General features: G+C 35.3%; 1 protein-coding gene across 4 annotated transcripts in view; it reads left to right on the forward strand.

Annotated features, from left to right (window-relative positions):
- The window catches only part of trak1a (trafficking protein, kinesin binding 1a), a 54,357-nt gene that overhangs the window by 10,959 nt on the left and 29,620 nt on the right, over positions 1-13,778 (forward strand). For 3 of the 4 annotated variants that reach the window (XM_051131073.1, XM_051131069.1, XM_051131074.1), the window contains exon 2: positions 5,904-6,098. Coding sequence is in view for 3 of the 4 variants with exons in the window: in XM_051131069.1 (XP_050987026.1) it covers positions 5,904-6,098 (195 nt within the window). In the remaining variant the exon portion in view is untranslated. Of the gene's footprint in view, positions 1-5,903; positions 6,099-11,177; positions 11,492-13,778 lie in introns of those variants that run through there. The other variant, XM_051131071.1, reaches the window with a different exon arrangement.

Raw genomic sequence — 13,778 nt, forward strand, 5'->3', positions numbered from 1 at the left:
CATGCATCAGGTAACTGGTTTAAGTATTGTTTCCTTCAAATTGCAGAGTAATTCAAAATTAGTTAATAATGCATTAACAAAATACACAGAATATAGTGCAGAATACACAGTTCTGTTACTTTCTGGTGTATTTCATCAGGCATCTGTAATCGTTCTTCTGCTAATGCTAATGAGTGGAACAGAGTCTTTAATGGTGAAGGAGACTGGAAGGGCAGCATGATTTGGTTGCTAGTGTTGTAAAATACAAGCCTGAAATAATCAGTCACACATGCAGTCGCTTTCCAGAGCAGACAGACACTGTATTTCAACACACTTCTGTCCCCTGACCTCAAAAGAAGAGACCATTATATAGACTGTGTATAAGTTGTCTGTAAGGGTTAGGTTTGGGGGATAGAATACACAGTTTGCACTGTATAAAAAACATTATGTCTATGGAAAATCCCCATAAAACCCAGTGTGTCTGTGAGTGTGTGTGCACTACTGTTTTTTTGCATTACACCTCATTTTAGCAAAGTCTGACAGGTTTTGTTTTGACATGCTCTCAGATTTTTTACCAGTTGGCTCAAGATAAACAAATATTGCTCTTTAGTTAGATTTTAACAGAACAAAACCTTCACCTCATACCTCTGTATAAAAGAATCAACATAAGGTAATTTTTTTTTCATCTGCCTGAAAAAAAAAAAAAAAAAAAAAAAAAAAAACGTTTTTATCTAACTTGTAATGATGTGATTTCTTGGTCTGTTTATGTGCCTGATATGTGTTAACGTCATTCTTTATAGTACAGGGTTAGTTACCCTCTCAGGGGCCTCATGCTTTCCAGTGCAGAGTAGTGTAGAGTAGAGTAGAGAAGAGTGCCTGAGCCATACAAGACTATTAGGGAAGTTAAATCATATTAGTTTTTAAAATTATTATGGCATATAACCATTTACCAATACATTGTAAGGAAGACTTACCATTGCATCATGTACAGTGGCACTATCGTGTATAATTAGTAAACTTTTGATGAAAAACTACACTACCCACAATCCTCAAGTGAGATCCACCAAACAGAGAAGTCACTGTTAGGCTGACAAATTTTTGAGCAGTTTTGCCAGACAACTTTTTTTGAGCAATGTTGCTTGGCCGCTTTTCTAGACAATTTAAATCAGCTGTGGGCCCTGTGTCTCACCTGATTTCCCTTTGACGTCAACATTGCTCAAAAAGCTGCCCTGTGTATCATCAGCCTTACTGTACCATAGTTTGGTCCCACAAAGCATTAAAAATGACGGAATACAATTTTATTCCTATTAACTATTTTTATTTATTGGAGTATGTAAGAAATAATTGACAATGAGCTGTTGAATTATTAGAATATAATGCACATCTGAGGTAGCAATGTGGCCATGACACAAATCGGAGTGGCCGTTTCATCTTGTGTGTGCGCTATTTTCTGATAATTCAGATGATCGGAGTCTATTATTCTGCTTATACTACAGTTACCACACCTCTAGACATTGTTCAGATGCTGATTTATCACATTCTTTAGCGTTTTGTCCTTAAAACACTCTTGTGTGTAGGATTAGTTTCTTACTAATTTGCTTTTTTTAAGGGATTTGTAGTGCTTTGTTATGATATTATTGGTTTTAATATGCAGTCAGGTTAAAAATCAAAGACTAATGTTGGTTGGTCTGGTTCATGGCTTGTACTTTGAAAATTTTTCATTATCGATGCCGATACCGATACCTTGACTTCGATACCGGTTCCTGAACGATACCAATTTTATAAAATCAAAGGACAAAGGAACAAAATGCATCCAACTCAATAAATCAGTGAAAATAATTTTAATAAAGCTCAAAAAGTTTTCAGTTTACACATCTGTTAGGCTACATTCACACTATTGCATGTTCGTTTTAAAATGCACACCTCAGACAGAATCATAATTTCTATTCATTTTACACTAATTTACTGACAATCACTAACACCTTCCAGCACTGTCTGCCGGTATGTGTAACGTTATATGCCTTCTCTCCTCTGTAATTGCTGTTCTGACTCAGAGGACATAACATATTTCAACAGCATTACATGGCCAAAACACACATTCGACGGCAAACGGAAGTTATTACAAACACTCGCTGGTGGTTTAAAATGAGTTTTGAGTAAAAGCAGAATATAAATCTTATTTATTGTCTTATGTCGCATCATGCTACAGTGTTCGTGAAAGATGATAACGCACACTTTCGGTCGTGTAGTATGGACAGATACCTTTTATGAAATGCCAGTATGGATGAGGATTGTTTTAATTTTTTAAACAAAAACGCATGTAAACGTAGCCTTACATATAAGGGGGTTGTAATGCTTTCACGCTAGAGCCTCACGTGTGAGCCACATCTCTGAGTGTAACCGGTTTAAAGTAGCAGGTGTGTTCGACTTTGTTGTGGCTCTGCGCAGGATCAAGAGTGCTATAGAGAGCAGACTGCTTCGTATGCTTTCAGGACAGTTTGTTGCTGCGTCGACCAAAGCGCACGCGCAGCGGAGCGCACCACTGGCGTGCAAACAGCGCTCAAAATTCAGATTAGTTTAACTTTTGCCGCTACGCTCTGAAGGCTGCTTACACCGCGTTTCAGTGTGAAAACCGCCAATCTGCGCGGCGCTGCTTCTAGTCGAACACACTAGTGCTGCAGGCTTATTGGCACACTGACGTTGTCGAGATTAACCCCTTAGGTATCGAAGTTTGTTACCGAACAACAAGAGGTTTTCGATACTCAATGGTATCGAGGCATTTCGGTCAGTGCCTAAAAAGTATCGAACTCGATACCCAGACCTAGTAAGCAGGCACTGTTTAACTGTTGGACTACACTGTAAAAAATGACTGTGAATTTAACAGTAAAAATGCTACAGTAAAAATCTGTTAAGTGGTTAACAGTAAGATTCCCTACTATATGCAGAGAAAAACTGCATTGGACATTGCATGTAATTTTACAGTAGTATACCATTTTCAGAAGTGGAAAAAGAATGCAAAATTTACAGTAAACAACCGTAAATTGATATTCCCAGAATTCCCTGCATTTTTTAAATGTTATGTTTTTTTGTTGTTGTTGTTGTTGTTTCTTCTTAGTTTTTTCTTATCAGTTTTGTACATTAGGGTTGTATGTTACATCTGATGTTGTTGCTGTCCACTTTTGTATATAACTCAACTGTGTGTGAACCTAAAGCTAGAATAAACATAACTTTTCCCTAATTTTTTCCCAATTTACAGTCTGGAGTAGTTAGTTGCTTCAAGTCAGAGCCAATCAGCAGATTTGAGTTGACAGACTTTATTGAAAATCTAATGACAGTCACAGACTCAATTTCAGACTGTTTCCATCCAGTTGGCGGATGTCACAACATGTTTGATATTTTGAGCCATCTATGTACAGTATGTGTGTTTGTAAGGGAGAGAGAGTGAGAGAAAGGGAGTGCTTTCTGTACATAATAAAAGAAACATAAAAGAATGTAAAAAGAATGTAAAATTTACAGTGAATAACTGTAAATTGACATTCCCAGAATTCCCAGAATTTTCTGTGTTACATTTTTAAAATGTGATTTTTGTTTTGTTTTTTTGTTTTTTTGTTTTAAATAACTGTTTCTTAGCTTTTTCTTATCAGTTTTGTACATTAGGGATGAATGTTACATCTGATGTTGTTAAATTAATGCTTATTGCATTATTTAAGTTTTATACGTGTTACCATAGTGGTGTTTAGTGTTTGTGTGAATGACACTGTGCACCTTCTATATATGTATTACAAAGGTACAAAACAGATTTCAGAATTTTAATAGGTTGGTACATTAACAGTATATCAGTTAAAGAAATTACAGTATTTAAATGTAAATTTAAATTAATACTGTAAAACCTAAAACGTTGCTATCATGTTTTTTACAGTAAAATTTTGGAAACCACAGCTGACATTTTTTTACCATAAATTTTATTTTATTTTATTTATTTTTTTTTAAATAATGCTCAAAATAATTACAGTTGGCTGCATTCAACTGAATTGACAGTTATGTATTATATAAGTGTGAATCTCAAACTATCTCATTCACATCCCAAAATCTTTCCCTGTTTCTGTTTGCGCAATACCTGTAAATATCACCTTGAACTGTAGTGTCAGTGACGAAAGTAAATATCAAAGATCACAACAACTGGAACACTGAAACTTGTCCAAGGCTTTTCTGTTTACAGAGATGGGGTTCGATGAAAGTGATTATGAATCCTGAAAGTTCAAGAGTGTAAGTTTGGTTGTAGAATGTTATAGTCATTTTTGTGTATAACTCAACTGTGAACCTACAGCTGAAATAAACATGATTTTCCATAGATTTTTTCCCCAATTTACAGTCTGGAGAAGTTTCTAGTTGCTGAAACTCAGTCTGCAGATTTGAGTTAACAGACTTCATTGAAAATCTCATGACAGTCACAGACTATGTTTCCATCCATTCGGCGGATATCACAACATGTTTGATATTTTGAGCCATCTTCTGTGTTTCTGCGTGAATTTGTTGTGTTCAAAATGACTTCTAAGTCTGGTAGTGTGTGATCCGATCATTCAGTGTATGATGTTTTTCGGCTATAACTGTTTAGAAAATTAGCAATATATGAGTCAAAATCTGTTAAGGCAACCTTTACCTGTATGAAGCACTCAAATACAGGACTGTCAACTAACTTTCTACTTTCTGACATTTTGTGGCCAATTATGAAATACGTTTATTTGCTTTAAACTGGTATTTTAACTTAGTAAATTACAAACAGCAGCTTAAAAATTATGCAGACAGACATTATTGGACTATATCTGTGGCACAAACTTGGTGACCTTGTATAAAGGTGGACACTACTTTTATCCTTGATTCAGGAGCCAGCACTCTGCCACATGACATTAGTGTACTCAAAGACACTCTCTTTCTCTCTCTCTCTCACTCTCTCACTCACGCTCTCTCTCTTTCTCGCTCTCTCGCTCTCTTTCTCTGCTGACCATCAGTGGTTCACCTCTTTGGCATTACAGCTGTAATGGGTGTTGCATTGTTGCAAGGCCAGTCCCATTCTAGAGGTTAAACCCCTGTGCTTAGTTAAACACAAGCATGCGGATTCCATCACACATGGTGGTTGAGTCTCTAATTTGCCACACATTTTAGTTCTACAATTCTGCTTGGAAGCTACATAGTCATTACTATACAGAAGAGAGTTGTTATAATTGTGGTGGTGGTTTGGAATAAGGGCTGTTTGTCTGACAAAGGAACGGCTGCTGTGTTGAACAACAGCATGTTGTCTGAAGGGAGGATGGGCAGATAAACATATTCTGGTAAGACAGTGGCTACTTGATAATTAGGTTGAATGTTGAACCTCAGTATTTTTCCACAACCTGTTTGTTTTGTCATTCCAAAAACATTTTATGTCTATTGCTCTGGATTATAATTTGCGTGCTCATTGATAAACTCTGTTTTAAAAAGTTTCACCTGTGTTGTAGTGTAGTTGTGTAGTTCTTCATCAGACCGCTAGAGGTCAGCCTAAATTCACACTTGATGCATTTTCATATATAAGTACTTAGTTTGGTTCTAAATGTGTCTTTGACTTCACCTTTGTAGTGATAGTACATTGTTACTATATTGTTACACTGTTATTATACAGTTATTACAACCATAAGTTTTTTTGTATAACACTTTATTTTTATTTTTTTTTTTTTTTATTAAAAATCATCCTTGTGCCATCTGTTTTTATTTAATTTTAATGGTTTTGTTGCAAATGCACATCTAATCATTTCAAAGACCATTGTGATACAAAAACATGGTTGTGCCTGGGTTATTTTTAGTAGTGTGTTTAGTAATAGGCAAATGTCTGTGCATGCCCAATGTGATTTTTCTCACCATTCTCTTTGCTTCCTCTCTTTCCTTGTCAGATGTGTGTAACAGCACTGATCTTCCTGAGGTGGAAATCATCAGTTTGCTCGAGGAGCAGTTGCCTCATTATAAGTTGAGAGCTGACACAATATACGGCTATGACCACGACGACTGGCTCCACACCCCTCTCATCTCACCCGACATTAACCTCGACCTGACCACTGAACAGATCGAGGAGACCCTCAAATACTTCCGTAAGCACTCACTCTCATATTGTTCCTATACTTTTATCTCTTTCATTCAGTGTTTTTACTCCCTCATTTTCTTTGTCACTCATAATGAAGCTGTCTTCCTCTGACCATATTTTTCTCAAAATAGTAACAGCAAAAATCTCACACATGCCCTGACATAAAAATAAACACATATGCATGCACTCTCATAATTGTCATTCATACATACTTTTAACAATGTTTTAACACGAGAATGTGTTGGTTGAACATTTGCTCTATGACTAGTTTTAATAAACCTAGAATCAAGTATAAAAACAGTATGTGAAGAACTATATAAATATGTAATATATAAATAACTAAATAAAATGTGTTTTATGCTTAAGTTTTGACTAACTGACAACATATTTTTTCTACATCCCACAATGTTACATACTATAGTCCTTATGTAACTGTTTTAGAAAGTATTTTATCTTACATGCATGTATTAGCCATATTTAATTTTTACATTAATAATGTATGTGACCCTGGACCACAAAACCAGTCTTATATTTATTATTAATATATTTATATTTATTTACTATACTTATAATTTATATTTATTTTTATATATTTTATATTCATTTTATTTATAGCCAAAAATACATAGTATGGGTCAAAATGATTGATTATCAAGATCATGTTCCATGTAGACATTTTGTCAATTTCTTACAGTAAATATATCACAAACTTAATTGTTAGTTAGTAATATGCATTGCTAAGTACTTCATTTGGACCATTTTCAAGGCGATTTTCTTAATATTTAGATTTTTTTGCACCCTCAGATTCCAGATTTTCCGACCAAATATTGTCATATCCTAACAAACCAGACATCAATGGAAAGCTTATTTATTCAGCTTTCAGATGATAAATTAAATCTCAATTTAAAAAAAAAAAAATTGACCGTTATGACTGGTTTTGTGGTCCAGGGTCACAAATAAGCTTTCCGTTGATGAATGGTTTGTTGGGATAGGCCAAGATATGACTATTAGAAAATCTGGAATCTGAGGGTGCAAAAAAAAAAAAGTATAATAATAATAATTAATAAATAAAAAATCTAATTTTAATTGAATCTAATCTAATTGAGAAAATTGCTTTTAAAGTTATGCAAATGAAGTTTGTGGCAATGCATATTACTAATCAAAAATTAAGTTTTGATACATTTATGGTAAGAAATTTACAAAATGTCTTCGTGGAACATGATCTTTACTTAATATCCTAATGATTTTTGGCATAAAAAAAGACCCATTGTGTATTGTTGGTTATTGCTACAACTATACCTGTGCTACTTATGACTGGTTTTGTGGTCCAGGGTCACATATCTTAATTTTCACATATACATGAGACGTTCATATAAGAAGAGAATCAGACTTGTGATACTTGAGATGTAATTTGGTACAGTTGTTCTTATGTGACAGCTGTGTTTATGATCCAGTCACAACACTTGATCACATTGCCAGGCAACCATCCTACATTCCTTGTCATTGGCTGAGTCTTCTGTCACTCACTAATAAACTCCCTAGTGTTTATAGGAGCAGCTGATAAGTTTGTTAGATCAGTTCCGTTGTCATTATCTGTCCTTGAGTTTGATTGAACACTGGGGTCATCACCATTTGGCCACATGTAAAACTTTCAGTTTTTAACAGACAGATTTGCAGTCGGCCTTGCTTCCTGCCAGACTCTTAACCTCTGTGTTGGAATAGTAAAATGGCTGCGGTCAGCAATGTACAGATCACGTTTTAGCCTCCCTGGAAAATTATTTTACATAGATATGCAAATATGTTCCAAAATGTCCAGTGCTATAAATGTTTCTTTGTACTTATTTATGATTGATTTTAATATTCTTTCCTGTTTTATTTGAAGTCGTTCACCCTTCAGACATTATAAATGCTGTTTTTGATAGCCGTCTTTCAGTGTACAGTATAGTGATCAGATTATAGATCACAGGAGTTTTACAGTTCACAGAGTGTGTTTGATACTGATTTATTATGAGCCCTGTTTTTGATGCCCTGGATCTTATGAGCTGTCATGCAGCTCTTTCATATTAGCTAAAAATAGTTTAAACTGAGGCCCAGCTCTGGGTTGGGGAGGGACTGTGGCTAACATGATTTTAACCAAATCTCTTACAGTGCATGACGTTGTTATGTAATGTATGCAAACGTTAGTTCCAGTCCTCGAGTTGGCCAAGTTTGTCCTCTTGAGTGGCATTGAGTTAGAGTACAACAGTACTGGCAGTTTTCATTTTTTTTTATTTCACTCTTGTCTGTGTTTTCGACATTCCAAACTGGCTGTCATTCTGTGCATTAGTCAACCTGATCTAATGATAAAAACGTACCTGTGGGAACTTTTTCGCAAGGGGCGAAATATGTACCGCCATGTACGTTCCCTGATGTATTTGATGTGAAATGTCCACTTAGTGGTGCTAAATAAGTGTTCCTTTTTTTTTTTTTTTTCGAAAAAATGGCATACATATGGTACATTTTATGTGATGTTGGTTTTGTAACCGTCACCGCAGTTCTGACTTGAAATGTCCATTGACTAATGCTCCGTGACTTTTTTCAACCGCGTTTGGACCCCCCTCGAAACGCGGTTGGGCTAGTTTTGGGCTAATTTATAGTAGCAATTGGACAGGTTTTGTTGTGAAAACATGGTAACCCTGCTCAGTAAGGAGGTTTCTTGTTCAGACATCTTCATGACACAAATACATAACTTTTATAAACAGTGACCCCTTAAATTTTCATTTTCAATATAATTCAATATAGCATAATGTTAACCCACCATGGTCCAGTGACTAACTAACATATCAGTCATGCTTATTACATTGGTCACATCTTTCTGCAGTCCAACAGACGGCAGTTTGGTGGTGGTTTGAGTGTGTTGAATGGTGATTTAACGCTACGTTGTCAACTAGTTGGTGAAACGCAATCCTATGAAGTAAATAAACAATGTCCCCATCTTTTACTCTCACAATGAGCATATCATACTCTTTTGCTACATTAGTAGGGCACTACAGTTTCTGTCATGCTGAAAACGCTGACAGAATCACAGAATCCAGTCATAAAAAAGGAATTTACTGTATAATGCGGAATTTCACAGAATGTGTCATATTTTTGATGAATAAATAAAAAAACAGGTCAGTACACGTAAATCAAATTGTGATATAGACTAGTGTCTGTGAATATTAAACTGCAAAAAGATTATTTAAATACGAATCTATGTTCTGCATGTTTATTTTATTACCAGAAAATACACAACACAAAAATTGTGGGGGAAAAAAAAAACATTTCATTTCACTGAAATGTTAAAAATAATGTTATTTGTTAAATACCCTGCCTCCGTTACATATCTTTGGGTAACACTTATAACACTAGTATAGGGAACAATTCTCACAATTAACTAGTTGCATATTAGAATGCCTATTATTAACATATTGGCTTTTTATTATTACGTATAAAGCACATATTCTGCATGACCTTGTTCTACATCCCTAATCTTACCCAATACCTAAACGTAACAACTACCTTACTAACTATTAATAAGCCGTAAATTAGTAGTTTATTGAGGCAAAAGTCATAGTTAATGGCTCGTCAATAGCGAGAATTGGACGTTAAAATAAAGTGTGACCTATTTTTGTCACATCATTATACGTGTTTGATCACCACATTTGAGTGATCATTGCAAAAAAAAAATATATAAAATGTGTGTGTGTATATGTGTGTGTGTGTGTGTGTGTATATATATCATATAATATGATTTTGATTTGATTATAGGTCATTTCATCCAGCCCTACTGATAACATTATGGTTAAACTACTGATGTTACATGGACTATTTTAACAATGTCTTTACTACTTTTCTGGGCCTTGAACATTGTAGTTGTGTTGCTGTCTATGCAGGGTCAGAAAGCTCTTGGATTTAGTCAAAAATATCTTAAATTGTGTTCTGAAGATGAACAAAGGTCATACGGGTTTAGGAACGACATGAGGCTGAGTAATTAATGACAGAAGTGACGGTTGGGTGAACTATCCCTTTAAGATACTCATATGATTTATGTCTGATTTGTGTCGTTTTTTTCCGCATTGCAGTAATTAACATGATGAATGATTTCTTTCTTTGCAAGGAAAGCACTTAAGTACTTAAATGTAAAAACAATAATTATACAGTTTAAAAAACAAAAATCTTAATAGTCCTTTTTTTTTTTTTTTTTTTTTTTTGATTGTGTGGAATTCATTGTGACATTACTAATCAAGTCAGAGGTAACTAGGTAATTATAGGCATAATTGTTCCCTTTGTTTCCTCCAATCACTCCTCGTATCGTACTCAATAAATCCATTACCCCACCAGCATGATGTCATCAATGTGAGCCTTTCACCAGTGAGTCGATGAGGTGGCAACTGGAAAGTCATCAATAGCAGGTCCACGGCACAGGGAAATGACATCATGCTGAATGCAAGCTTCTGATTGGATAATTTACACCATTCAAGAAAACACTGTCATGTTCAGTACACTCAAATAACTGATTTTATCAAATAAAATATTTAGTTTTACAATGAATATAAATGATAAAGTCTTTGCATAGAGTAAAGAAGCAAGGATTTTTGTGGTCAATAAAAATCCAAGGCCACTGCAGATTAAGTGCGTCTCCTTTTTTTCCACCAGCCTATTTGTAGAGTTCTTGGCAGAGTGAATTGCAGAGAGTCAGCTGCTTCTTTTGGCAGGCAGACAGAAGCAGGACACCTGCCGTCACTGTACCAGCCACTTACACGTGAGCTGAGCACCAAAATGAAAGATTCCACGCAGGCATCACTACCACTGCAAAAAAGATCAATGGAAGAGTGATGGAGAAATGCAGAGGGAAGTTAAGCAACAAAGCACATGCAGACACATGCAGTCGCTAAAACAGCCTAGAGTCAGAGCCAGTTGCCATGGAAACCATTCTAGAGGGAGGCGCCTTGGAAACGGGTAGAGATGAGGAGACGGGGTCGGGCTGTGACGGAGCAGCTCTGATGAAGTGCGCTCTGATTGGCTGGCTTTGCTGGTAGGCCCCGCCCCCTAGCGTGTGATACAACCTTGACTATAGCAGTACAGTTTCCTGCGCAGCACTGCTGGATTTTAGAGACGCTGCATTTTTTTTCCCTTCATCATCTCTCGTTCTTTAACCTTGTGTGCGTAGAATGTCTTCTGACTTGTTAGTGGCGGATCGGTAGATCGGGCTACCGGGCAGCTGGGAAAATGGGTGCCCGTGGGTGCATGTATGTGTATGTGACCTCAGACGCTGGACGGGAGAGGCTGCAGCTCAAGACTGAAGGAGACTGAGCATGCAGAGGTTTGTGGAGGCTGATTACTACGAGCTGGACTGGTACTATGAAGAGTGTTCTGACGGTAAGACCGTGCAGGAAAAATCCTGGGGGAGAGAGGGGGCGGAGGGGTGGGGAGAGATACCCGTGGGAATTAAACACTTTTAGAAAGTTGGTTAGTAGCAAGGTCTGCCATGGATGAGACTGTGAAAGAATGTTGATCCAAGATTTGGGCCAAGGCATGGGAATGACAGAGGTAATGTGGAGAGTGACTAGGTTTAGCTGGCCTCTCAGCTCCTGTGTTGCATCATACTCAGCACCATTTTACCTTGGAGGGGAACTTTTTCAAATGACTTGCATTGATAAGTCACAAACTTTATATAATGCATAAAAAGTCGGAAGTTCATATGCAGTGAATATATAAATAATATATATAGTGGGGTCAAAGTCTGAAACACATTCATTAATACAAATTATGTCTTTTACCTTAATGTTCCGAACAGCACCTTGTGGCAGGGGAAAGGAGATTGTACATTTTAAGAAATGACATTTTAAATAAAAAAAATTGCAATTTACTCCCAGATAAAACTACATTGTACAAAGTAGTTCACATACTTTAAAAAAAAAAACAAATCATAAACTAGAAATTGTTCAGTCTTGAATAATTTGTAATTATCTGTATCTAATTATTTATTTTTTTTAGTTATTTGTTTATTTAAAAATTTTAAAAAATATTTTAAAAAATATTATTATTATTATTATTATTATTATTATTATTATTATTATTATTATTATTATTATCATTATTATTATTTGTTTTTTTCATTTGTTATTATCTGTTTGTCTGTCTGTCTGTAGATCTATCATCTATATATCTATTTGTAATTTTTATTTATTTATTTATTATTATTATTATTATTATTATTATTATTATTATTATTATTATTATTATCATATTAATACTCTATGTATTTAGGTTTAAATTGCATTCAAACCCCAATCAGTCATAGAGTTGTATATCTGAATATACATAGACATTAAATGTCATTTGTCCGTTGTGCTTTTAAATACATTTTAAATCTATTTGTCCAAAACAATAAAATGATTGGGCACTCACTGACATTTATGCATTTATGACCCTGTCTATGAAATTCAGGCTGAAGTCTCAAAATCTAATTATGAGATGACAAGCATCAACATTTAATTTTAACCATTATTTTCACTATGATTTTAATCTTTGACATGGCCTAACTCAGTCAGTATTAAAGGAGAAGTCCACTTCCAAAATAAAGATTCACGTATAATGTACTCACCCCCTTGTTTTTTTGAAGAAAACATTTCTGCAATTTTCATTTTCCATATAATGGACTGATACGGTGCCCCAATTTTGAACTTCCAAAATGCAGTTTAAATGCGGCTTCAAACGATCTCAAATGCGGTTGTAAACGATCCCAGCCAAGGAAGAAGGGTCTTATCTAGCGAAATGACTAATTATTTTTTTTATGAAAATAACCAATCTCAAATGCTCGTCTTGCCTTTCTCTCCCTAAACTCTGTGTATTATGGCTCAAGACAGTTAGGGTATGTCGAAAAACTCTGATCGTATTTTCTCCCTCAACTTCAAAAATCATTTCAAAATCATCCTACATCATTGCAGAAGTTCTGACCCAGTCTCTGCAAAGTGAACATGCAAAGAAGATCAAACACCCTTAACAAAAAAGGTAAAACAGCTATATAGGACGATTTTGAAGTTGAGGGAAAACGTGAGATGTTTTTTCGACATACCCTAACTGTCGTGAACGGGAACAAAAATTGTCCAGGCAGAGTAAGACAAGATGAGCATTTGGCATTAAAAAGTATATAAATTGTATTATTTTTATTAAAATAACTGATCGTTATGCTAGATAAGACCCTTCTTTCTTGGCTGGGATCGTTTGAAGCCACGTTTAAACTGCATTTTGGAAGTTCAAAGTCAAGGCACCATATCAGTCCATTATATGGAGAAAAATGCTAAAATGTTTTCCTCAAAAAACATAATTTCTTTATGACTGAAAAAAAAGAAGACATAATCATCTTTGATGACAAGGGGGTGAGTACATTATATGTGAATCTTTGTTTTGGAAGTGGACTTCTCCTTTAAAGATATCAAGGTTACATGTTCACAGAATGTTCTTTACCTTATAAAGGATGGTTTTATGTACAAAACAGTAAATCACAAAAATGACTTCAGCTGGGTTTTCACAGCCAGGGTCACATTTAGTCTCAACCGAGTCTCATTGATGATGCACTCATGGGTTGACATTATGAAGTCATGCGTCCTGGTTGTTTCACAAGCAGCAGGTTATATCATAGCACTGCACTCTAATCTATGTC

This window comes from Labeo rohita, chromosome 16, assembly GCF_022985175.1.
Source record: "Labeo rohita strain BAU-BD-2019 chromosome 16, IGBB_LRoh.1.0, whole genome shotgun sequence".
Classification (NCBI taxonomy): domain Eukaryota; kingdom Metazoa; phylum Chordata; class Actinopteri; order Cypriniformes; family Cyprinidae; genus Labeo; species Labeo rohita.